The sequence below is a fragment of the Zingiber officinale genome, chromosome 5B (genome assembly GCF_018446385.1).
Source record: "Zingiber officinale cultivar Zhangliang chromosome 5B, Zo_v1.1, whole genome shotgun sequence".
NCBI classification, from domain to species: domain Eukaryota; kingdom Viridiplantae; phylum Streptophyta; class Magnoliopsida; order Zingiberales; family Zingiberaceae; genus Zingiber; species Zingiber officinale.
This window is the reverse complement of record NC_055995.1, coordinates 90,832,490-90,859,526: the sequence shown is the minus strand read 5'-3', so window position 1 is coordinate 90,859,526 and position 27,037 is coordinate 90,832,490. Positions and strand designations below refer to the sequence as shown.

Sequence of the window (27,037 nt, the reverse complement as noted above, 5' to 3'; positions counted from 1 at the left end):
TTTTTAAGGATTGTCCATCAACTAGATGTCATAGCAGTTTATACTTTCCACTTCTTTCACATATAAAATGACACTTTAGTAGATTACAACCTTTTAAATTAGCAGGATTTTTAATAACCTCTACAATATCATTCTTCAGATCAACTGTCTTTATCCAATTTATCATATCTTCTCTACTTTTAAATATCTATATAAAAAATATTGTTAGGACCAAAAGTAGCTAGAGGGGGGGTGAATAGCTCGTCGCGTGCTCGTTGCTCGGTGTTGGTTGTTTCTTCAAGAATGCGCAGCGGAAAATACATAAACAAACACAAACACGCTAACACTAGGAGTTTACTTGGTATCCACCTCCAACGGAGATGACTAATCCAAGGATCCACACCACGCACGCACCCTCCACTATGAAAACACTCCTTTTCGGTAACTACCGAGGGCGGAGAAGCCCTACAAGACTCTCAGTACAAGAAGAAAGGAAAGGGAAACAAAATACAAGCGCAAAGCTTACAATGAGTACAGAAAACCCTAACCCTAGCTTCTCTTCTTGCCTTTGATCCGCCTCTTGACTTGGAAAGCTTCCAAGATCCTTCAAGAACTGGCTGATTTTTGAGAGCTGTGGAGGAGTTGGCGAGAGATCTGGAGTGAATCGGTGAAGTGATGCTGAAGAACGCCAACAGCTATAAACGACGCGGTCGAATCCCAATCGATTGGATTGCTCCCAATCGATTGGGAGGCTGGATCGATCCACGGATCGATCGAGCGCTTATCCCCGTCGGATCGATCCACCGATCGATCCAAAGACTCCGCGAGCGGCCCCCAATCGATCCAGCGATCGATTGGGACCTCGATCGATCCACGGATCGATCCAGAGGTTCTCTGTCTCACGGATCGATCGGTGGATCGATCCAGATCTTCTGGATCGATCCACTGATCGATCCAAACCTGCTGGATCAATCCACGGATCAATCCAAACTCAATCCAAACCTGCTGGATCAATCCACGGATCAATCCAAACCTTGGTTTTTGCCCAAAACCAAGCCCAAAGCCCCCTAAACCAACATCTAGTCAACCATGACTTGTTGGTACATATGACCTAGCATCCGGTCACCCTTGGCCAGCTAGGACTCTCTCACCAAGTGTCTGGTCAATCCCTTTGACCCACTTGGACTTTTCTCTTCTTGCCAAGTATCCGGTCACTCCCTAAGACCTACTTGGACTTTTCTTCCTCGTGCCAAGTATCCGGTCAATCCCTTTGACCTACTTGGACTCTCACCAGATGTCTGGTCAACCTTGACCCATCTGGATTTCTCTTGCCTGGCTTCACTCACCAGGACTTTCCCAATTGCCTAGTTTCACTCACTAGGTCTTTCACCTGGCTTCACTCACCAGGATTTTTCTCTTGCCTAGTTTCACTCACTAGGACTTCCCAATTGCCTAGCTTCACTCACTAGGTCTTTCACCTGGCTTCACTCACCAGGATTTTCCTCCTGCCTAACATCCCAGTTAGGACTTCCCAGTCAAGTATCCGATCATCCTTGACCTACTTGACTCTTCTTCAATCAACCTTGCATTGTCAAACATCGAAACTCAAACCAAGACTCAAGCTTGGTCAACCAGGTCAACCTTGACCTGAGGGATGTTGCACCAACAATCTCCCCTTTTTTGATGTTTGACAATACCAACACTACCACTTACAATACCACATGTAAGTTAGGCTAATCCCATAGCCTCATTCTTCATGCCACTAGGTAATGAAAGCATAAGTTAAGCTCTTCATTCTCCCCCTAAGAGGGCACACTCCCTCTAGGTAATGAAATCCTAACTTACACCCATTCACAGGTCCTTTCATTCTCCCCCTATTGGCACACATCAACCCATCTTTGGGCACACATCAACCCTTGCCCCAATTTTGGGTACACATCAACAAATCCATTTGTTGACGACTCTCCCCCTGAAGAGTTGTTCCTTGTTGTTCACAACATCACTCGTTGTGATCAACACGATAATGAAGGTCCCATACCCTTCATTTATCCTTAACTTCTCCCTCAATGTAGACAAATACCCAACCTTGAGTATTTTCTAACCACTTGAGTTCCCACTTGAAATAATGAGGATATTCACTCCCCATTTCAAGTTCAAAAAGCTCATACATGAGCATTTTCTTTAAAGAAGGTTAACCACCTTCCAAGGTTCATGAAAATAATTTTCATGCCTTTAAAGAGTCCCTCCCCCTAAAGACATGGTGGTAACTTCTGTCATTGCACCAACAATGACTTGGAATCCCTAAACCTTTAGGAAACCCAGATTTAGAAGTTTTGAGGTTCAAATGTTCAAAATTTGAAACAAACCTCAACCTAAACTTCAATGAAGTCTTCCTTAACCATTCCATCCTTGTTTTCAACACGAAAACACCCTTTTTATGTATACAAATGTATTTTAAGGGTTTGGAATGGTTACATAGACTAACCATGGTTCAAAGATGCTGAAGTCAGGCCTTCCCAGCCAAAATCAGCAACTTGGATCGATTGGAGTTGGGATCCAATTGATTGAACCAACCGAATCGATCCACTGATCGATTCAGTATGTGTGGATCGATCCACTGATCGATCCAGCGAGCTTCTGCTCGCAAGATTTACCTTCCGAATCGATCCACGGATCGATTCAGGAACTCCAATCGATCCATGGATCGATCGGAGTTCTGATAGTTGCTGAAATTCCAGTCAACTTCAGAAACCCCTAGAAAATTCTACAAAAATCCAAAAATCATGAAATTTCGTGTAGACATTATTTAGGGCATACTTAATCATGGAAAAATAGCTTTCTATGAAAATACTTTATATTTTCAAAGATTGACACAAACTTGAAAACTTGCAAAAACTTTAGCGTTTTCTTCAAGTTTGTGTCTAACTATTCAATGGTGATTACTATCAAAAGATAGCCTTCACCAAAGTTTTCCAAAAATATTTTAAAAACATTTTCAAAACCAATATCCCATCATGTTCCTTGGGCATAATGCACATGACTTGTACATTAGCTTTCCCAATGATGGGAAAACACATAACTATGTGTTTTGATGAACTTAAAACTCAAAAGAATGCACTAAATCAACATCTTGAGTTTTGTTCATCATCCTAACATCTCACTTGTATCTAATGTGCACTGAAACACATACAAGTCATCTTATAGGTCTTTGTGAGATGTAAGATTTTGGTTTTGCCCTATTCTAGGGATCATGCATATCTATCTAGACATTTTGAGAGGTAGACATCCACAAAGGATGTTACTTGTTGATTTACTTGTTAAACAAATGTCACTTGTTTATTCCACTTGCTGTAAACAAATGTCACTTGTTTAACTAATGCCATATGTCCTTAATTTTTAAGGAAATAAACATAATGCATGATAATGTTATGGCATACATCAAAATAAAATAGCTTTCAAAAGAAAGATTCCTATAACTACATGATGTATGTATGGCATGACATGGTATTTTTGTATTTTTCATGATAAGTCATGAATGCAAAATACAAATAAGATAAAATATGATGTCATGGCATATTATGAGCAAACAATCATGGCAAGGTTTAGCATAAATAAAATATACATAGATTACCTATCTAAGTATCGTTAATCTTAGCTAATCCTAAAACTTAAACCCTAGATTGCCCAAAGTGCTTCAAGAGAGTGCCAAAACCTAAATGGGCATTTCTAATTCTCTTGATTAATTTATGCCAATTGAAATTAAGCTTATCCTCAAATGTTGGCATATTCCATTTTTCCTCAAGAGTAATCACATAAATCAAGGTCCGAGTGCCTTAAATTTATAAGAGAATACCAAAATCCCAACTTGGTATTTCTCTAGGTTTTCCCAATTTATGCCTTTTAAGATAAAATAAATTTTCCACCATTAGGCACATTTTACTCTTTCAAGGAGTAAATAATAATTCCATTTCATTTTCAAAGGTTAACAAAAACCTTGAAAATGCTCCTTGAGTGTCAATTTCCTCAAAGTTGGGTTAACTACCCTTCTAATCGGAGTTGACACTCTCTAACCCATCTATGGGGTAGAGAAGATGCTCCTAGGAACCCAACACCTATTGGTGCTCCTTGGATGCTCTAGGTACTCACTAGGGATAACTTCCCTAGATACCTTCCTAGTAACCTTGTTGAGCTTCTTAGAAGCCTTGGTCACATTTTCTAGGTCAACTCTAGGGATAGCCTCTCTTGTGACCTTGTTAGTGACTTTCTTAGACTTCTTAGAAGTCTTAGTCACTTTGGTTGCAAAGATACTTCTAGGGATATCTTCCCTTGTATCTTGGACTTGACCTCTAGACTTAGGGTTTGTTCCATAGCTATATGGAACCCTATGATAACTAGGCACATCCTTTTTAGCTTTGGGTTTGTATCCCAAACCTCTATGACCATTGGATGACCTTTGTGCTCCTAGACCTAGGCTATGCTTATTTTGGCCTAATAGGATATTTTCCATCCTTCTTAGGGTCTTTTCCATTTTATCAAGTCTTGACCTCAAGACTTGATTTTCCATCACTAAGTCCTTAGTTTTTGGTTTTCCATTAAGTCCATGAGCATTTTTGTTTCTAGGCTTGTAGCTACAATCCTTAGAGTTCTTGCCTAGACTTTTACCTACATTCCTAGCCTTAGGTGTAGTAGTTTTGGCATGTAGGGCCACATGCTTTTCCTTAAAGCCCTCATGCTTCCTATTCTTATGGTAAATCGCATTAAAATGATAAAAATTAGAACTATCATGCTTTTTACCATAATGTAAAGGAGTAGGCTCAATAAATGTTACCTTCTTCTTTACCTTGGAGGCTCCCCCTTGACTAATGCCTCCTTGAGCCTTGACCATCTTCTTCCCCTTGAGGCATTGACTCGGTAATGCCCCTTTTGATTGCAAGAGAAGCATATGATATGCTCCTTGCTCTTCTTTGTTCCGGAATGGTCTCCTCGGGCTTCTCCTTGCCCCTTCTTCTTGGCCAAGTTGGGACACTTGCTCTTGTAGTGCCCACTTTCCCTACACTCAAAACATATTATATGATTTTTATTTTTAATTGAAACATTTATACCTTCTTGTGTAGGGATGACACTTGCTCCTCCATTTGCTATTTCTTGAATTTCGGAGGTGGCACCATCTTCTTCTTCTTCACTTGACCCGGATGTAGAAGCTTCTCCTTCTTCTTGATCCGGCGTCACCAAGGATTGCTCCCCCTCAATCCTAGAGGTGGAGGCTTCATCATCTTGAACATGAAACAAGGAGTATGCTCCTCCTTGTTCCCTTCGTTGCATTCCCTTGAGGATGAAGCTTCTTGGATTTCCTCTTCTTGAGGTTGAGCATCTCTCAACCTCGGAGTCCTCCTCTTGGTCTTGCTCCAAAGAGTCACCCTCTCTGGATTCTTCATGATCTTGTACAGTGGAGGGGATCTCTTCATGAAGCTTGGCCAATTTGCTCCATAGCTCCTTTGCATCTTCAAACTCTCCAATTTTGCAAAGGATGGTGCTTGGCAATAAATTGTCCAAAAGCTTGGTCACTTTGTCATTTGCCTCGCACCTTTGGACTTGCTCCGGGCTCCATTTGCTTTTCTTTAGAACTTTGCCCTTTGAATTTCTTGGAGCCTTGAAGCCTTCCATTAGAGCAAACCATTGCTCTATCTCCATCATAAGAAAATTTTCGATTCTTGATTTCCAAGAATCGAAACTCGTAGAAGTGTATGGTGGAGCCACCCTTGTGTCAAATCCAAGCCCATCTTGGAATTGCATCTTGAAGTTGAGCTTGATAAAGTCTTGAACTTGAAGAATTTGCTCCAACTTCTTCACCCTCTAGCTTTTCTTGATATGCTTGACCCTTCCGGCGATGATTCCGGTGAAGAGCGGCCTCGCTCTGATACCACTTGTCATGACCAAAAGTAGCTAGAGGGGGGGGTGAATAGCTCGTCGCGTGCTCGTTGCTCGGTGTTGGTTGTTTCTTCAAGAATGCGCAGCGGAAAATACATAAACAAACACAAACACGCTAACACTAGGAGTTTACTTGGTATCCACCTCCAACGGAGATGACTAATCCAAGGATCCACACCACGCACGCACCCTCCACTATGAAAACACTCCTTTTCGGTAACTACCGAGGGCGGAGAAGCCCTACAAGACTCTCAGTACAAGAAGAAAGGAAAGGGAAACAAAATACAAGCGCAAAGCTTACAATGAGTACAGAAAACCCTAACCCTAGCTTCTCTTCTTGCCTTTGATCCGCCTCTTGACTTGGAAAGCTTCCAAGATCCTTCAAGAACTGGCGATCTGAGCTTGTTGAGAGAGTTGGCGAGAGATCCGGAGTGAATCGGTGAAGTTCTGATGAGGGACTAGCACGCCAACAGCTATAAACGACGCCAACGGTCGAATCCCAATCGATTGGATTGCTCCCAATCGATTGGGGAGGCTTTGGATCGATCCACGGATCGATCCAGAGCGCCTCTGTGCTCTGGAAAAACTTCTGGATCGATCCACCGATCGATCCAGCACTTATCGCGCGAAGCAGCAGCGTCCCAATCGATCCACTGATCGATCCAGAGAGGTTCTGTTCGTGGGGACTCACCGGATCAATCGGTGGATCGATCCAGATCTTCTGGATCGATCCAATGATCGATCCAAACCTGCTGGATCAATCCACGGATCAATCCAAACCTGCTGGATCAATCCACGGATCAATCCAAACCTTGGTTTTTGCCCAAAACCAAGCCCAAAGCCCCCTAAACCAACATCTAGTCAACCATGACTTGTTGGTACATATGACCTAGCATCCGGTCACCCTTGGCCAGCTAGGACTCTCTCACCAAGTGTCTGGTCAATCCCTTTGACCCACTTGGACTTTTCTCTTCTTGCCAAGTATCCGGTCACTCCCTAAGACCTACTTGGACTTTTCTTCCTCGTGCCAAGTATCCGGTCAATCCCTTTGACCTACTTGGACTCTCACCAGATGTCTGGTCAACCTTGACCCATCTGGATTTCTCTTGCCTGGCTTCACTCACCAGGACTTTCCCAATTGCCTAGTTTCACTCACTAGGTCTTTCACCTGGCTTCACTCACCAAGATTTTTCTCTTGCCTAGCTTCACTCACTAGGTCTTTCACCTGGCTTCACTCACCAGGATTTTCCTCCTGCCTAACATCCCAGTTAGGACTTCCCAGTCAAGTATCCGATCATCCTTGACCTACTTGACTCTTCTTCAATCAACCTTGCATTGTCAAACATCGAAACCCAAACCAAGACTCAAGCTTGGTCAACCAGGTCAACCTTGACCTGAGGGATGTTGTACCAACAAATATAACAAAGATGTATAAGTATGAGATTATCCAATCTTAATATAATTTCTTTACTTATAAAATAAATAACGAATATGCATAAAATAATGATAATAACTAACCTGATTCGTGGTAAATTTGACTGTATAATCGTGACTGTTGTTGGAGATACTCTCTCTCCACTAGGAACATCATTCTCAATTGATCAACTATTTGAAAATAAACTCAAATAGTCATCCATAATTTCCTTCTATGAATTACAAAAAGTAATGGCTAAGAAGATAACTATGTTTCAAGAAGAGAGAAGGAGAGACTGAGGGGGAGATAGCAGTGGAGGGAGGTGTGACTGAAGAGTGACTAAAAATGAAGTGTGAGAGGATGATTTAATGGGATACATTTTGACATGTGTCAAGAGTTAAAGGGTGGATAATTTAAGGGGATGAGAGGTTCTGACATGTGTCAAGAGTTGAAAGGTGGGTAATTTAAGGGGAGGGGAGATTCTGACATGTGTCAAGGGTTAGAGAGGGTAATTTAAAGGGAGAGGGGTATTTGACATGTATCAAGGATTAGAGGGTGAACAATTTAAAGAAAGTGAGAAGTTCTGACATGTGTCAAGAGTTGGAAGAGGGTAATTTAAAGGGATGAGAGATTTTGACATGTGTCAAGATTTGGAAAAGGGTAATTTAAAGGGATGAGAGATTTTGACATGTGTCAATGGTTGGAAGAGGGGTAATTTAAAGGGAGGAGATATTCTGACATGTGTCAAGAGTTGAAGGGGGGTAGTTTAAAGGAAAAGTGGTGTTTTGACATGTGTCAAGGATTGGAGGGTAAGTAATTTAAAGGGAGGGGAGGTTCTGATATATGTCAAGCGTTGAAGAGGAGTAATTTAAAGATAGAGGGGTGTTTTGACATGTGTCAATGGTTGGAGGATGAGTAATTTAAAGAGAGTGAGAGGTTCTGACATGTGTCATGTGTCAAGGGTTGGAGGGAGAGATAATTTAAAGGGCTAGAAGATTCGGCATGTGTCAAAATTTGGATGGGGGTAATTTAAGTGTCGTATTAGGAAAGTAATTTAAAGAAAAAGAGAGATTCTGACACACACACACACACATATATATAGGATTGTTATGCTGCGGGCTATTTCCTACGGATTGTTACGGACTTGCCATGTCATTTTCTTTTTAATTTTTTAAATGCAACTTTTTTTTTTCTCTTCGTTCTTGCCGAAACAATTGGTTCTCGCTGCTCACTGTGCTCACCGCACCTCCTCGCGCGCCTGCCACCCGCCCTGTCACCGGCCATCTGCCCATCGTCTGGACCCACCCACACTATAGTCCAGGGGGTGAACCCGCCGGGGATCGCGGCCGGACTCCGGACGCTATCGCGACTGGACGCGATCGTGCCACATTTCGGCGAGATCGCGATCGGATTTCGGCGCGATCGTGGCCGGAATCTGGCACGATCGTGTCCAGTCGCGATAGCGTCTGGAGTCCGGCCGCGATCGCGCCGGATTCCGGACGTGATCGCGACTGGAATTCGACGGGATCGCGGCCGGATTCCGGCGCTTCCGGAGGTAGTGGTCAAGCGGCCGGCGGACAGGCGAGTGGCCAGCGGCGACGAAGCGCGGGCTTCGTTACAGCGAAAAGAAGCAGAAAAAAATTAAGAGAAAATATTGTATTAAAAAAAAATAATATAACATGCCAGTTGGTCCATAACAATCCGCATGATAGAGTCCGTAGTATAACAATTATATATATATATATATATATTTTTTTTTGAAAATCATATAAAATAAAAAATAATAAAAAAAATGATTAAAAAAATTAAATATAATTGAAATAAATAAATAAAATAATAAACTAAATTGATTAAAAATAAAACTAAACAAAAATTAAATAAAATTTAAAAAATAAAACAAAATAAAATTTAAAAATTATGATGAAAAAATAATAAATAAAATTAATTAAAAAATAAAACTAAATAAAAATTAAATAAAATTAAAAAATATATAAGTATTGATGAAAACTAATAAATAAAATTAATTAAAAAATAAAATTAAATAAAAAGAAGAAGAGGGTAAAAGTGTCATTTGGCAGAAAAGAGAGGAGGGGGGGGGGGAGGAGGTGCTGTCAGATTGTGTGGGGAAAAACAATGGAGAAGAAGGGGAGATAAAATGTATTAAATTAAATAATTGGAAAATATAATTAATTTTATTTAGATGTAAATTAATAAAAATGATAATGGGATCTATAAGAACTTTGCAACAAATACGTCATAGGCGATCTTAAGTTCGGATAAAGGAGAAAGACTGTGTTAGATTGTCAACTAGTATTAAAATATAATAAATATTTAATGAATGATCCATTAAGTTACTGGAGATTTTATGATATCATATGATTTTATATTAACTAATACATTTTTTAAAAAATAACAGAAAATATGATCATATTTAAAAGTAAGAATAATAAATCGTAGTTAAAAAGAGAGATAGAGGATAGAGCCCAATGACATAAAAAAATTCATATTATTAACTCCATCTAGTAAAATAAGACTTGGTTGTTGGTGTATCATGAAATCTATAAATGTGAGATATTTGATTATAGAATTAAGATATTTAAAAGTGGGATATTTGACACATGAAATCTATAAATATTTAATAGTAAAATTTAAGATATTTAAAAAATAAATATTTGAATGATGACGTGGAAGTGATAATCATAATTTCTCATATAGTTACAATTTAAATTTTAAGTTGACTATTTTTAAATATTTGTGAAGTTTAAACTATTAGTAATGTTGGACTGTTCGCTATGCTTTATCTGTGTTTTTTTATTTAGTTTTTTTTATGATCGATCAAAATTTTTTATAGTACTAAATTGATTACTTAATATTAGCTCGTTCTAAGAATAGGATACTCGAATTATATATAGATAGATATATTTTGGAGGGCGGCTTCTGAATATATAAGCTGTGCTTTCAGTTTAGACGTTAAGTGAACCAAGAGAAATAACATGTATCTCCGGGATTAATCGAATGAAATTTCGACACCTAGCTGCAAAAGCAAACACAAAATCATGGACCGTTGGTCCATGCATCCGGATAAGTCACACAAAAAGCCGTGGCGTCAGCCCCATAGTAAGGTGTTTTCTAGTCATCAATATAGTGGGACCCGGTTTAAAAGTACCCAATAGAAGAGCCGAACTAAATGCGGTGGTCGATGAAACACCACCAGGGACCGGCAGCCCGAAGCGTTTTATAACATATTATAACGCGACGCTATATCGGAAATGTTAAGAGCGGGAGCGATCCAGAGGCAAAACTGGCGAGTGGCGACCGTTTAGTCTCCCCCATCCCGAAAGTGATGTCTTTGATGGTGGCCGCCTTCTTCGATGTTTTAGTCGTCCCTTCTTCCGAATTCCAGGAGCCTCGGATCGTCGTTCTGGACTCGCCTCCATCGGTTGGAGCGTCTTGCCAGGTGATCGCGGGGTTTGGAGCCAACAGTTGGTGGCGGTGTTTCATCTTCGAGTCGGAATTAGGCCATTTGTTTGCGGGTATTAGAAAAAAGCAGTAGGGTTTGTCGGTTTAGATATTTGACTAGGGATGGAAGTCACAATTTTTTGCTGGTGGTGATTTGTGTGTATGCATATAGAAAGGGGCGACTTAGATCTAGAAATTCGAGGATTTGAATGCTTATCGTGGCGGGATAAAAGCTAAGATTCAAGTTGGATTCGATGGTTTCAGACTGCCGGATCTGGAGGAAAAGAAAGTCAAGGTGTTTGTATAATTGGAGATTCTGCGGGCTTTGATTTTATTAGGGATGGTGATCGGAAACATTTTCCACTTCAAGGAGAGTTCCTGGCCTCCAGAAGAGTACGTCAATAGAACCACATTGAAGTTGGTAAGGCCTCTCCAGTGCTTCTTTCTAAATAGTTAGAACCCTTCGTTACATTAGCATCTTTGCTAGATTTACAAGTTTATTGTTCCAAAATATTATTTCGAAGTTTGGATTGATATTGGCTCTTATAATTTAAATATCATGGGAATCATACAAATTACAACGTAGGTCCTGATATCCTTGCAGTGTTCTTTGGTGTGTTTGTGATGTAGAATCACTTTCTTCAACCAAGTTGATGGAATATAAGCCTTTGGTAATTTTTATCTCTCTGTTTATTTGTAGTTGGATTTTGATGGCGGTGCTCCACCAAAATATGCATGGAGGAGGAGGCTAAACAGTCACGCCAATAGATTGAAGGAATTTAGTGTGACATTTATGGAGGCGGTTAGGATGGTACTGCTATTTTTTGTTCTTCGTGGTGCATTATGCACCATGTCGATTCATTGTAAATTGATTTTATTTTGCTTTGAGGAAAGATGAATTACTGATATGGGTCAAAAGAAAATGCTATTCTGGAGTTTTATCAACAAGTGGTTTTGCTTTTGACTTTTCTTGAATCTCTTTTTATGTATCACTACTTGAATCAGCTGCGACTTGGTGTTCGTCTTTGGTCATATGCTAGAGAAGAAGCTTCTCAAGGAAGGGTAATAAGCAACTTTGCGTTTTAATTTATTGAATTTTTGTGGATCACACACTGGTTGTTATCTTTGATTTGCAGAAAGCACCAATTAATCCTTTCCCTAGAGAGAAATGCAAACCCTCAGCTTCCCAAGGAGTACCACTTGGAGGAATGGGGTATACATTTTTTTATCAGAGAAACATCTAAGCTAAGCCTACTTTTCTTTTGAAGCTCTCTATGTTTGCAGAAGTGGGAGCATTTCAAGAGGGTTTAGAGGGGAGTTCAAACACTGGCAAATAATTCCTGGTTCATGTGAAACATCTCCTATCATGGCCGATCAGTTCTCTGTAAATTTCTTTCATTGATTTGTTTTTTTATCTATTATTTTTCTGTCTATTAATGTTGTGAATAAAGCATTCTTGCATAATTAACAATTGTATCTTCAGTTTGGCTATTAAAATGTGATTGACTGGGTAAAATGCTTGTAAGTTGGGTTGTATACTCTGCACAGGATATAGTATAGCTAGTCAGTTCATGGCCAATCTATTTGTTGCATCTTTTTGACCTGTTTGATTGCCTAACCTTGGAACTAGGTTTACAATTAACAGTACTTTGTGAGTTAGATGGGCATTAATCGTAGGGTTCTTTAAATTCTGCTTTCCAAGTCATGTTTCATTGTCACTTGGAAGCTTCTGATCTGTTTTCCTCTTTGGTGGGTCAGATACTGATACAATGGTTGGGGATTGGATAATTGGTCAAATTGGTAAGGAAGAAATCGTTGTTTTACCATTAGATCTTTACCTGATCAACATTTTGACGAACCTCTTGTCTTCTTTGCTCTTCGCATCTGGTGTAGTCTGATCATGATCATACTTAAGTTTGACAATGATCTTGTAGACATTGTGCTTTGGTTGGATAGATCTTGGTTGGAGGGATTAATTTTTTTTTTTATTTTTTGCCAAGAACAAACATGGCTCGATTCAATTGGTCTAGTATTTGTTTAGCTTTTGGTTTCCCTCTTTGTTCCCTTGAGGATGCAACAGTGGGTAGTTGTAAAGGTCTGATAAGAAGGCCATATTCTATGTGTTGGTCAGAGTTGTGAGGGCACTTGCTAAATGCATGGATGTTTTTGTTGATCATTAAGCATTTCCTCTCATGCTCATGAAATTTCACTGATCTTACTAGTTCATCATCAACCTGATTTTTCAAGAAAAGTATCTTATGAAATTCTCAGGTTATTTCGACGGTGCTTGTTTTTTCTTATGCTTTGCCTATCATGCTTAAAGTTGGATAGCTTTTTAATTGTATTGAATACGGATCCATGCATCTTCACTTGTGGTTGTTGTAATTCTCACCAAAATTATTGTCAATTAAAGAGGAACTTGTGGGTGGAATGGTTAGTTCTAAAGTTGTTCTAAAAAGGTTATGTTCTATATGTTGGTCAGATCTGTAAGGGAACTTGCTGTCTGCATGGATTTTTTTTTGTTTTTCATTAAGCATTTCCTCTCGTGCTCTTGAAATTGTTCTGTTCTTGCTACTTTATTCTCAATCTGATTTTTCAAGAAAGTGTCTTATGAAATTTGCAGATTATTTTAACCATGCCTATTTTATTTTATTTTATTTTATATCTATCACGCTTGAAGTTGAGTCATCCTTTTAATTTCATTGAATATGGATCCGTGCATCATCATTTTTGGTTATCTCAATTCTGAACCAAGGTTATTGTCAATTAAAGCGGAAGTTCAAAGATAAATTTGTTGATAACTGAAGAAAAGTTTTTTTATTCCCTATTCTTTGACACACTATTCGATCACAATTTTTTTACATGTAAATATGTAATAACTCTCTCGTGGATGTTTTTTTCCTGCTTTTCGTTGTTTGTCATGAGGGATTTGTAAGTAATTTAGATGAATTTTACCCTTAAATGTTGAGATTTATAAGTCATTTTTCATCCAAGTTTTCACAAGTACCTTGCCTTTTGTGCTATAATGTGCAGATTTTTATATCCCGAGATGGAGGAAACAAAAAGTACTCATCGGTTTTAGCTCCAGGACATCATGAAGGTTTACGGTAAGGATTTTCTCTCCCTTTCTGCTAAATTTTTCTCTTTCTATTGGGAAAACATTTCATGCAAATTTCAACAATGCATCGAGTATGTGGTTGCGAAAATAGTACATTGGATGGTAAACATCTTCATGCAATTGTGTTAATGCAGTTTGCATATCTAGGTCTAATCTCTCTCTCTCTCTCTCTCTCTCTCTCGCGCGCGCGCGCGCGCGCGCGCGGAGAGTATTGGAGAACCTAAGCTTTAATGATGATTGAATAATTGAGACGATAGTATTGGTAAAATTGCTCTGGCATCATTCTCCACTAAAAATAACTTAAGTCCTAGTAAGTTGTCCTGCTCGGTTGTATCTTCCAAAGAAAGGAAAAGTTACATGAATATCTATTGAGAGATTGTTGGTGCAATCGTCCTCGGGGTAAGGTTGACCTGTTTGACTAAACTCGAGTGAGTTCGAGTTGGAGTTTCAATGTTTGGACAATATGTGAGGCAATACGTTTTGGACGATATGTGTGAGAAAAGTCAAGTAGGTCATGGAGGACCAGATACTTGACTGACAAAGTCCTAAGTCCTAACTCGAGGATTAGGTAAGATAAAGTTCTAACTAGAGGTTAGGCAAAGGTAAAATCTAAGTGGATTAAAGAGAACCATACGTTGGTAAAAAAAAAAGCCCTAACTGCGGTTAGACAAAAGGAAGTCCAAGTGGGTCAAGGAGGATCGCACGTTGGCAAGAGAAGTTCTAAGTGGGATTAGGCAAAGGAAAGTCCAAGTGGATCGAGAGGACTGCACTGCACGTTGGCAAAGGGAAGTCCTAACTGGGTCAAGGAGGACTGCATGTTGGCAAAGGGAAGTCCTAACTACGGTTAGGCAAAGGAAAGTCCAAGGATGACTGCACGTTGGCAAGAGGAAAGTCCTGACTGCGGTTAAGCAAGAGGAAAATCCAAGTAGGTCAAGGAGGACCACACTTGGTGATCGGAAGTCTAACAGGAAGTTGACAAAGTCCAAGTGGGTCAAAGGTTGACCGAACACTTGGTGGGGACGTCCCAATAGGCCACGGTTGATCGAAAGTTGGGTAAGGGAACCCTAGACTTGGATTAAGCAAATTAGGGTTAGTCAATCGATTAATCAGGTGATTGATTGGAAGCCTTCTTCGTGAAACAAAAAGGTTTTAGATCGATTGGGCAATCGATCAAGGGCTACGCCAATTGATCAGGTGATCGATTGGGAGCTTTTCTTCGCAAAATAGTACGTGTCTTAATCGATTGGGAGCACGCTTGATTGGTCAGCTAATCGATCAAGAGGAATTTTTTTTCATGAAGCACAGTAGCTTCCTCGCGAGGAGTTTAATCGATTAGGTAATCGATTGGGAGGAATTCGCGAACACACAGTGGGCTTCCTAATTGATCAGGTGATCAATTGAAGCTAGTTAATCAATTAGGTAATCAATTGGGAGAAGCAGAAAAGAGTCGTTGCCAGGTTTGAACGACTAGATTTGTTCAGATTTGACATGGTCAATCGATTGGGAGTCCTAATCTGCGATATAAAGGTTGTCGTGAAGATTCAAATCAATATCTTCTTCTCTACTCTTCATCGCTAGTTCTTGAAGCTTCTTGGAGATAAGTGTTGTTGTACTTTCCAAGTATCAAGAGGCAATCCACAACAACTTGAGATCAAGAGCAAAGGTCATTCATTGTTGTATTTATTTCCTTGTTCTTATTGCATTTCTTGTTGTATTTCTCGTATTTGCTTGTACGAGGCTTCTCCGCCTCCTAAAAGGAGGTTTTCATAGTGTACTGTGAGTGAGGAGAGTGGACCTTTGAATTAGTCGCCTCAAGGAGGTGGATATCAAGTAAAAGCAAGGGTGTTAGTATTGCTTCAAGTTTTATGCTATAAATCATCATCAACGAAGCGATTGAACCCCCCCCCCCCCCTTCCGGAGTGTCCTAACAATATCTTCTTTTAGTCTTCAACTAACTGATGTGACAATAGCCTCTCCATGTCAGCTGTGTGTTCAATGTTTAAAAATGATAGTGTTGAAGATGAGAGAGGGTGCAACCAGGACAATGCAAGCTAGTTTCCTGATATAGTTGCAATGTGTCTAGGTGTCGATCAGTTGACAAAATTGTTGCAACACTAGGCTTCATTTTTTTCTTTGTAGATAGTTTGTTTCCAAGACAATTTCTCTTGTCAAGTAATTCTCTCTCAAAGAAGAAAAATTACACTCATATGGATGAAATGAGAGGGAGCAATACAAATTGAATACATAATGGTAGAATTACTGTCACATGACTACAAAAGATTAGATCAATTCTGCAGAAGGAATGAATATCTTATTTGAGGAATATGTCACCTGAGAATAATTTCATGCGCTTCATGAAGGGGTTGAAGATAATGAGGTAATCTGGAGTTGAGAACAAGATTAGGCTCTGATTTATGCAGCACAAATGACAACTCTTTGCCTCAATTGGTCATCCCATGGTCTGCATTTTTAGTTTGTCGATCTCTAGTGTTAATATAAATTTGTCCTGCCTTCTTACTTGCAATAGCATAGATTGGAAAATTATGGCTTCAATATGACTCAAATTTCCAGCTAGGTTTACTGGAGAAAAAGGGCTTTAGAACCTACTCTTGTACAAACTTGAAAAGATAATAAATTCGTCAGTTAATTTCTGATTAGTTTAGTTACTCCTAGTAGTTTTAGGTGAGAAGTAACTACTGGAATTTTTGTGATTGAAGGATAACTGGTGAAAAATCCAAACTCACAATTCAAGAAAAGTTTAAATGATTTCCAATTGAATGGGTTTTTTTTTTTCAAATATCCACCATCTTTGGTTTATTGCAAGGTTTAAAATCTCAACTCGTGCCGAGGTTTCGTTCTTGACCAAAACGATACAATTTCGGTATTATACAGTATCATGCCGATATAATTTTAGTATTTTTTAAATATATAATATATTAATTAAAAATAAAATATTTAACATAAATATTTAAAATATAAAAATAACCTTTTAAAAAAGGAAATAAATATGAAAATAGATAAATCAATAAAAATATTATTATATTTTTTTAGAATTTAAATAAATAAAATATATAATTAATTAGCTAATTTTATTTGGGTTAATAAAGCCTCTTTACATTATTCCTTTTTAAACTAGAAGTTGATTAAAGTAATCAATCTAAGTTTTCATTAAAAAAACACCGGACCCACTCACGATGCAAAAAAAGACACACGATTGCAACACGGCTACGAGTTCACGTGACTCCCGCGCAGCCGCGAGGATCGTGCGACTCCTCCGACAAGGCCGCGTGCGACTCCTTCGACAAGGCCGCTGTGGTCGCGCGACGCCTCCGCGGCGCTGCGGGTCAACACAACGCCTCTCCATTATCGGGGTCATGCCGATGTTGGGGTTGTGTCGGTGTCGATCGATGGGTGGAACGAGATGTTTCGCCCGTTTCGATCGATTCAGCACAGTATTTTAATCTATGGTAAGGTTTAAAATCTCGACCCGTGTCGAGGTTTCAGTCTGGACCGGAATGATACGGTTTCAGTATTGTGTCGTACCGTGCCGATATAATTTTGGTATTTTTTAAATATATAATATATTAATTAAAAAATAATATATTTATCATAAATATTTAAATATAAAAATAATCTTTTAAAAAGGAAATAAATATGAAAATAGATAAATAAATAAAAATTTATTATATTTTTTAGAATTAAATTAAATTAAATATATAATTAATTAGATAATTTTATTAGGGTTAATAAATCCTCTTTATATTATTCCTATTTAACTAGGAGTTATTAAAGTAATCAATCTAAGTTTTAATTAAAAAAACACCCGATCCATTTGTAAAGTGTGCGATTGCACACTGCTTCAAGTTCACGGGACTCCGATGTGGCCGCGAGGATCACACGACTCCTTCGTTGCGACCGCAGTGGTCGCGCGACGCCTCTACTGCAACCGCGGGGTAGCGTGACGTCTCTCTGTTGCTGGGGTTGTGTTAGTGCCGAGGTCATGCAGGTACCAATCGGTTAGTAAAACGAGATATTTCGCCCGTTTAGATCGGTTCAGCACGGTATTTTAATCTATGGTATAGGGTGCCACAAAGCTTTTGATATACAAGATATGTTTAAATATATTTTCATTAGTTCTTGATATGCAATTGTCTCAATCCCAATAGAGGAAAAGTTCCAGGTATCTTACCAAGTACCTGGTTGCAATAACTTCATATTGTTGCTGTCTAACACTCCAAACTTTTTATGATGTATGATGTATTTTAGGGAGAAACTCTATGTTGTAAATTTTCATATGCATGATTTATGACATAAGTAGAAACATGTCGATCTTAATATTATGTCGTTCAGTTTCAAGTTTTATAAAATCTGTTGTTTTTTGCGCCCATTTCAGTAAAAATGGTGACCTCGGCATTTCCTCATGGGATTGGAAGTTGACTGGTCAACACTCCACATATCATGCTTTGTTCCCCAGAGCATGGACTGTTTATGATGGTATCCATAAATTTTCTTCAATAGTTCTGTCCTTGCTGACTCCAAATATTCTGGTCACAACTTGTTATTTTTGAGTAAAAATTCAAATCTTTAGGTATTTTAACTAAAACTAATTTGAACTTTTGATATTAACCCTCACAATTCTTGTCAACAGTCTTAATTGCTTGTATGTATGAATATGTAGCTTATAAGTAGTTATATATGTAAATAAGTGGTCGTGGATATATTTTACATAATAAATTTATTTTTTCTCTTCCAAATCTTGCCTCCTTTTCAAAATGGCTCCAGAATTTCAAGATCATCAAAATACTCTTATCATTTCAACTCTAATTCTTAACATTTAATTCACCTCATAGAATCATAATGTAATGTTGTAGATATGCCACATATCTTTTCTGTCAAATAAAGTAATAATATTAGTGTTGAGTGGGTGAAATGACAAAACTTCCAAATTACTGGAGGGTATTTTGATGATTTTGAAACTCTAGGGTGTATTTTTAAAAAGAGGATAAATTCTAAGTATGAAATAAAAATTTCCATCATAAGATATTTTTATAAGCATCGATTTTTTGTCATCTAGGTGAACCAGATCCTGATCTCAAAATATCATGCCGCCAGATTTCCCCATTTTTACCTCATGATTATCGTGAAAGCAGTCTTCCTACTGTAGTCTTTGTTTATACAGTGAGTACGCTGTATTGTTCTGAGAATTGTATTTTCAGTACATTCCTTTTTTGTCTTCTAGATATTCATATTCTTTTCTAGATGGACACTTCTTATTTCTTCTTCTGATAGGAATAAATGTTCTTCAATATGTCAACATGGAAGATTATAAACAACAGTTGTTTCCTTTTTTTCTGTTGTTTAAGGTGACACTTCATATCTCTTGCCAAATGAATGATACGTATTTGCATTGCTATTATTTTTCCTGGGAACGTACCACTTAATTGTTGCTACACGTACAGAAAACTGTTGCAACAATAAAGGGTGTGTTCTTTCATATAAATATAGCAGATGCGAATCATGTTGCAATCAATTAAATTTTCCCTCAAGTATCATTTTGTGGACAGTAACTATTTGCAGCCTTAGAATTGCTACATGGTGCAAAGCTCATATGCGACTTTCAAGATATTGTTAAGAATATGTTTCTAAAGCCACTGCAAACAATATGTCTGTCTAGTTGTTAACTTACTGATCCCACATTCTGTATTTCTCTTTCTGTAGCTAGTCAACACTGGAAGAGAAAGAGCAAAGGTCAGTTTGTTGATGACCTGGGCGGTATGTGAATTTTTACATTTATTGTTTTCTTATCATGCATCACTTCAACAAAAAATATGTCTGACTATCTGCAAAATTTGTCCTGGGAAGAATTCTATTGGTGGCATATCTCATCATTCTGGAGGCCACACCAATGAACCTTTCTTGTGAGTTAGATGTCTAGAGAATTGTTTGGGATTGAACTTTTTTCAAGCGGTTGTGTTTGTATTCATTTGTTGTTTAATTTCTTATAATACTCATGCAGAGGAGAGGATGGCGTTGCTGGGGTCCTTCTACATCACAAGTAATTCATCAGCCCTTTTTCATTGTAACAACAACCAGTTAGTCATTCTCGTATAACTCATCCTATAACAATGAAATTCGAATCTTCCTCCCACCTATTCCTTTTTAGCTGATGCTCCTTTGTTAAAACTCTTGATCTTGACATTGAATTTGTAGTATCGTATCTGGCTAGCGTTTTTTTTTTTAAATCTTTTTCCTGAAATATGAATTTTTTTCTATGTGTTTCTTCCTTTCAATGTGACTATGCATAGATGTCTACATTTTCTGGCTATAATGTATTAATATTCTTGGAACCATTCCAGAACTGCAAACGATAACCCTCCTGTAACATTTGCTATTGCTGCATCTGAGACTCAGAATGTGACTGTTACAGTCTTGCCAAATTTTGGGCTTTCTGATGAAAATTATGTCACGGCAAAGGATATGTGGGACATAATGGTGCAAGTAAGAATGCTTCTTCTTCCTGCAATTTTTTTTTATATATAAATAACAATCTGGAAATTTTTTGAAACGTGAATGAATCTCCTCGTGGTTCTTTGCAAAGAATCACTTTGATTTTTATTGTTTAGTGACTCCTAATGTGTCACTGACATGTCATCTTTGTTAAAGGATGGACAATTTGAGAGGGAAAATTTCAATTCTTCTTCCAGCATGCCGTCTTGTACAAGTGATACAATTTGTGCAGCAGTTTCAGCGTCTACATGGGTTGAACCGAATGGTACATGTACTGTCGTATTTGCTGTAGCCTGGTCCTCTCCAAAAGTGAAGTTTCAAAAGGGATGTACATATAACAGGTAGCGTAGCACTTCACCTTCCCTTTCTTTTTTTTTTTTTATCACTTCAAAACTTGTTTCTGATTTTTGTTAGTTCAAGTTAGTAGTACTAACAGAATGAACTCTGGTATTTTTTTTTTTTTTTTGCATGACCTTTTCTTTGGGTGTTATGGTGCAACCTGAGATTTCACAGTTCCTGCCGGATTACTTTACCGAATTTTCTTTTCTCTCACAGGAGATATACAAAATTTTATGGTACCTCTGAAAGATCAGCTATAAATTTGGTCCATGATGCATTAAAGAGTACGTATACATTGCAATGATCAGATATCTCATTTTTGGATTCTAAGAATCTCAATTTATGCATTTTGAAATAGATTAAAATTTCTGATCTGATAGGTATTTTTCTGCTATACATCTATTGAAATTGTTTGGAAACATATGCACATAACATTTCTCAAAATTAACAGACTACAAGTGGTGGGAAGAAGAGATTGAAAAATGGCAAAATCCAATACTTCAGAATGAGAAACTCCCTGAATGGTAACTTGATATTTTAGAACAAATTTGTGTCAGTTTAATTCATGCTATACATTAGGCTTGTCTTGATTGTATTAAAATTTGACACGTTTGCCTTCATGGTTGTCATTGCAAGCACATAATTGACTCAGGTCAATCCTGTTATTAGTTATTAACAAACATCATTTATTACTTAAATTGAATCTAATTGAATTTACAGGTATAAGTTCACTCTTTTCAATGAGCTCTATTTTTTAGTCGCTGGAGGAACAGTTTGGACAGGTAAATTTCCAGTTCTAGTTTCTAGTCGCCGGAGAAACTTTGGTGATGATCAAATTTTGGCTGTTATAACTTCTTCTAATTCAAGTGCCGTAGCTCACAAGAAATCACAAAATAATAGCGTGCCACTATGACGCAGATGGTGAAACCCCAACATTCGAGGAGGTAAGCCGTAATGACAACCATCATAAATCCCCCAAAGGTAAACGCCATAAATCTGCACTTAAAGACAAGCATGTCAGCTTTATCGCAGAGAAAACTTCATCAGTTATTAATTTAAACAACGAGAGAATTTCTCCACCAATTTCAAAACTAGAGGCAGATGGTAATGCTGTGCTTGGCGATGAACCTGCACAGGCTGATCTTGTTCTGCATCCACAGCATGACTCCGAAAATGTTGGAAGATTTTTGTACTTGGAAGGGGTGGAATACGTCATGTGGTGCACCTATGACGTACATTATTATGCTTCTTTCGCTCTTCTAGGTCTCTTCCCAAAGATAGAGTTGAGTATCCAGCGAGATTTTGCAAGGGCCGTGCTGCATGAGGACAGAAGTAAAGTGAAACTTTTAGCTGATGGCAGCTGGGGAATTCGTAAAGCCAAAGGTGCCATTCCCCACGATCTAGGAATGCATGACCCGTGGAATGAGATGAATGCCTACAATATACACGACACCAGCAAATGGAAAGATCTCAACCCAAAGTTCGTTCTCCAAGTGTACAGGGATTTTGCTGCAACAGGTGACATCTCTTTCGGGAGCGAGGTCTGGCCTGCAGTCTGTGCTGCCATAGACTACATGGAACAGTTTGATCGTGACGGCGATGGCCTCATCGAGAATGATGGATTTCCTGATCAGACTTACGATATATGGACAGTTCACGGTGTCAGTGCTTACTGTGGCTGTCTATGGCTTGCTGCACTTCAAGCAGCGGCAGCCATGGCACAGCGCCTAGGGGACTCTGCTTTTGCTGAAAAGTGTAAGATTAAGTTCTTGAAAGCCAAACCTGTTTTCGAGGCCAAGTTGTGGAATGGCTCCTACTTCAATTACGACAGCAGCAGCCGATCCATACAGGCTGATCAGCTGGCAGGGCAGTGGTACACTGCAGCTTCGGGATTGCCTCTGCTGTTTGATGAAAGTAAAATCAGAAGTACTCTTCAGAAAATATTTGAATATAATGTGATGAAGGTGAAAGGAGGGCGCATGGGGGCAGTCAATGGCATGAACCCGAATGGAACTGTGGATGAGAGCTGCATGCAATCAAGAGAAATATGGACCGGTGTAACATATAGTTTGGCGGCCACCATGCTGCTTCATGGAATGGAGCAACAAGCTTTTGCTACTGCCGAAGGGATTTTCATAGTAGGCTGGTCAGAGGAAGGATTTGGGTAGGTTCCTTCATCACTCTTCTCCTCTATCGATTTAATTCCCATCAAGCAATAATTTGTGTCAATTCCAAGCGTAGAGTTTGTTATTCAAATGGATTTTTCTTTTGAATTTTTGAAAAAAAAAATTGTAGGTCCTTTTGAGTACTACTTCATTACAAAGAACACTCTATCTTTGATTGTGTTGCAGGTACTGGTTTCAAACTCCTGAAGCATGGACGACAGACGGGCACTATCGGTCGCTGATCTATATGCGACCATTGGCTATCTGGGCGATGCAGTGGGCTCTATCTCCTCCCAAGACTATGCTCGAGGCCCCTAATCTGAACATTATGGACAGGTTGCACACATCATCCCTTAACTCGAGTTCAACCCATGATGGCAGTGCCCGAAATGTTTCGCAAAGAAGTTGTTTTGGCAATGTTGTTTGTCACTGTGACTGTTGATGGAACTTGACACATCTTCCCTCTTTATTTTGTTCACGTCTCCTCTTGGTAATGTAAATATCTACATCAAGCATTTATTAAGCAATAATCTTGAGTCTAAGCTCTCCTATTCGAAAACTTCCTATTCAAGTTCCCTTTTATGTCATCATATTGAAATATAGTTTGATAAATGAAAGAGTTAATGATATTAATATAGTTAGATATGTTAAATAATGGTTACATGACCATAGGATAGGTGATGAGAATGTGAAATTGATTAATTTTAATACATTTGAGTTGTTTTTCATTAATCAGTTTGATAGTTGCTTGGTGAAATATAAATAACAGTAGCGTGTTATGATGTGTTTTTTTTTTTTTTTTGAGAAAGACATGTAATTAGTCTTTTGTTGCGTCTCGAGCTACAACTCAAATGTAAACACTAATAATAAGTTAAGAAAAGTTAGATAAAATTAATTAAATTACTTTTATGTCATTATATAAAAAAAATTAGCATTAACACCAAAGCACCAGTGGTCTAGTGGTAGAATAGTACCCTGCCACGGTACAGACCCGGGTTCGATTCCCGGCTGGTGCAATCTTTTTACATTTTTAAAAATATAATTATGTATAATATAAAAATATGGATTTATATAAATCAATCTATAAGAAAGATAACGAGAAGAACACTTCTGTTAAAATTGATATTCTAAATTTATTTTTACAACCATGAGAATTCATAAGAGAAGTACTCTTTCAACGGGAGAGGCAAATCATATATGCCCCTACGTAAGACATCAAACACTCGAGCATGATTTTGGTGTTATCGAATGGGTCTCGCCCTAATGCATCCGCTCTCGTGGTCGATTTTGGCATGTTTGGGTGCTGAAGAAGTAGCAGCCACCTCATGGCAATAAGAATCAGATTCGACCATCTTCCATTTGTCACCGACTAGCCTACCCTCAGTCACATTTGAGCTGCTGCAAGTAGTTGCCGTTGCTGCTGGCTGCATATCGTCGACAGGTGAAATTGTTGGATCGACCGTTGAATCTTCCATGGCAGGAGAAGGATGGAACTTGCCCGGGTTGGACTTGCATTGCTTCTCAATTATCATTTGCAGGTACCTGCCTTGCTCTTCGATCTGCAGCTGCAGCTGTCTCTGGGTCTGTAAGAGAATGGATGAGAATCGAGTACAATGAAATACTAAAGCGAATGAAGTCTCCCTCACCGTCGATCCAACAATCGGATAAACAAACTAAAACATTCTTATAACTGAATCTAAAATAACTACCTCGAGTTGTTCATGAAGCCGTTTCTGAACTTCCATTTGAAGTCTCAATGCTTCAGTGAAATCGATGCCTCTGTCATTGCATTTCTAGTTTAGTTTCCAGCAATATCAGTCGGAAGCGCTATGCACGAGCTTATAATATGGAAACATAGAATTAAGAGGAACCTAAATTAACAAACTTTAACTCACTTTTTCAGATCTAGAGAAGGTAGTTCCTCAGTTTCGTTGGTCGCTTTATCGTTCGCTTCTGATGCACCCAGAGAATACCCTTTGCAGATAAAACATGGATGGTATTACTTAGATAACTTCTTTCGGCAAACTCATGAGTAGTCGTATCAAGAATCGACATAAAAGAGTGTCACATATCAAACAAGTCTGTAGAAGTCGACTAACTACGTTGGCTAACCTGAAGAGTCTGGCTTATATTCCGCTGTTCTGAATTTCTGCAACAAAAGGGGGGAAAGTGATAAAAGAAAGGTTAATGATCATACGAGTAGCTCATAGCAGACAACTAAATGAACTGGGAGAAAATCTACCTGTAGATGACTTTTCACATGCTGTATCGTCAAGCCCTCCACTTTCATGATGTTCCATACCCCTTTCGGAGTAACTTCTGAAAGTTTTGGAAGAAAACTCTCAGAGAAAAATGGCAGGAAAGTAAGAAAGAAACACAGGATGTCGTACTTTCACTACTACTAAGCTGGTTTACAGCTTCTACAAAACGTTCATGGAGCTCTGGTGTCCACCTCATCCTTGGCTTTACTGCTGCAGTAGTGGGAACCGACAATGGACTTGTGACAGCAGGATCGTCACCGCAATGGCATGGAACAGATTGATGGGTTTGAGAATTTTGAATCGATATGCTGAAGGGGGGTGGAGTATCAGGATAAACAACCTATAGACACTCCTCAAATACATAAATCAGTCTCAATTCAATCAAATAGTATAAAGTGACAAGTGCAAGTGAACTTTGTTCACAAAATGATCCTGTGACATTCTCGTAGATCTTCTTATTACATAGACGAGAAGCAATAAACAATTAATATACGTTATACGACTGCTGAAGGAAGAAGAAAACTACTTTTCTTGCATACTCTATAGTTCTAGTACCTTTGACTGAGTATCTGTGGCATCTGTCTCGCCAAGAAGCTCCTTCCATTCTTCACTCAAGACATTATTCCACCATTCATCGTTCTTATTAAGGTCATCATCCAACATCACAATCGAACTGCTGCAAGACTGATTGTTCCTGGTAGCTGTATCATCTGAAAAATTTAGAATGCTCTGAATTGGATCAGAACACCACATAGTAGGATCTTTGAAGCAACTAATAGAAGGGACTTGAAAAGTTCTGATACAGGGGGAATAGACTGGAGGCAGAGATTGTCTTGTCGGTGCTTCACCGACAAATGAACCACTGTCATCGTGCCTCTCGTGTGAGAGAATTGAATGAGAAGAAAGTCCAGAAGGTGGTGAGTATATAGTTGAGACAAAAGGAGAATATTGTGAGGACAGATGATTGCTTCTATCTCTCTGCATTATAACTTGACGCGAATCCAATGGTTCCACATTCATTGTTCCAACTGGTCGAGCTGAGCATGCTTCCTTCTCTTTCCATGTGCACATTGTTTCCAGAATATTTATCTGTAGCACAATCAACATTAAATAAGAAGCAGATGGGATTAACTTTATGACTAAATCTATCTGTCTAACCATCTTATTTGAGCAAAAGGTCAAAGTCACTGTCAACATAAGAACAAAAGAAGAAAATTCACTTCTACCTATGGAACGATAATCTGCAAAGAATGAGTAATTGATAGACTCACCATTAAAAGCTATTTAAACTATGTAATGTGAATGTACAATTGCCGAAGGTTATCATCATGGATTAAACAAAGAAGTTAAAGTGATAAAAGTTTTATATTACTTGAGAAAGCTAAGAGTTGAAATTTGCTCCATCATGGCAATTTCCTTCCCCTAGATTAAAAAATCTTTATCAAAGTACTGCATACACTCAATTTTCAATTAGCCAACTCACAAAATGCTTGATGATTTGATGCTACAATTATTTTCATCATGCTAAGTACCACATTCAAAAGTTTCGACATTGTGAATCCATGTTGTAAATAAATAAGAACAAAGGTCTCCAACTCCCTTGATCAAAAACAAATATAAAAGTGCCCTCGAGATCGAGTCCATAAACAGTTAAAGGTTAGTTTGTGCCTCAAAAGCACAATTAGCTAAAAGCTCATCGAGCTTATGGAGAGGAAGACTTTCAGAAGTAAACTGAAAGCCTACATCTTGGTTTCCTGAAATCTACCAAAAGCTAATTCAGACATCAAACTGCTATGTTTCTCAGATAGAAGACTATCAATATATTCTATTGGATGCTCACTCAAGGATAAACTCCAATTTGAAACCA

General features: G+C 38.5%; 2 protein-coding genes and 1 non-coding gene across 3 annotated transcripts in view; 2 read left to right on the top strand and 1 right to left on the bottom strand.

The window, feature by feature from the left end:
• The first annotated feature begins 10,588 nt into the window (after positions 1 to 10,588).
• Positions 10,589 to 23,468, top strand: LOC121984968 (non-lysosomal glucosylceramidase-like). The gene is made up of 18 exons (XM_042538170.1): positions 10,589 to 11,201; positions 11,481 to 11,591; positions 11,786 to 11,842; positions 11,917 to 11,993; positions 12,065 to 12,164; positions 13,814 to 13,887; positions 18,292 to 18,392; positions 18,973 to 19,076; positions 19,617 to 19,670; positions 19,761 to 19,816; positions 19,915 to 19,953; positions 20,255 to 20,396; positions 20,562 to 20,746; positions 20,961 to 21,028; positions 21,196 to 21,268; positions 21,465 to 21,526; positions 21,663 to 22,908; positions 23,096 to 23,468. Exons 1-18 carry the CDS (start codon positions 11,121 to 11,123, stop codon positions 23,349 to 23,351), a joined length of 2,886 nt encoding a protein of 961 aa, XP_042394104.1. The 5' UTR covers positions 10,589 to 11,120; the 3' UTR covers positions 23,352 to 23,468.
• Positions 23,469 to 23,854: 386 nt separating this feature from the next.
• On the top strand, positions 23,855 to 23,925 carry TRNAG-GCC. Its single transcript has one exon. It is a non-coding gene; the product is annotated as a tRNA-Gly (tRNA).
• A 78-nt stretch (positions 23,926 to 24,003) lies between these two features.
• LOC121987618 (protein PHOSPHATE STARVATION RESPONSE 2-like) overlaps positions 24,004 to 27,037 on the bottom strand; it is a 3,604-nt gene continuing 570 nt past the window's right edge. Inside the window, exons 2-8 of the mRNA XM_042541368.1 lie at positions 25,726 to 26,259; positions 25,300 to 25,510; positions 25,152 to 25,228; positions 25,022 to 25,058; positions 24,805 to 24,883; positions 24,619 to 24,688; positions 24,004 to 24,492 (exon numbers count right to left, since the gene is read on the bottom strand). Of these exons, the coding sequence (XP_042397302.1) occupies positions 24,151 to 24,492; positions 24,619 to 24,688; positions 24,805 to 24,883; positions 25,022 to 25,058; positions 25,152 to 25,228; positions 25,300 to 25,510; positions 25,726 to 26,259 (1,350 nt within the window). The 3' untranslated portion in view covers positions 24,004 to 24,150. The remainder of the gene's footprint in view (positions 24,493 to 24,618; positions 24,689 to 24,804; positions 24,884 to 25,021; positions 25,059 to 25,151; positions 25,229 to 25,299; positions 25,511 to 25,725; positions 26,260 to 27,037) is intronic.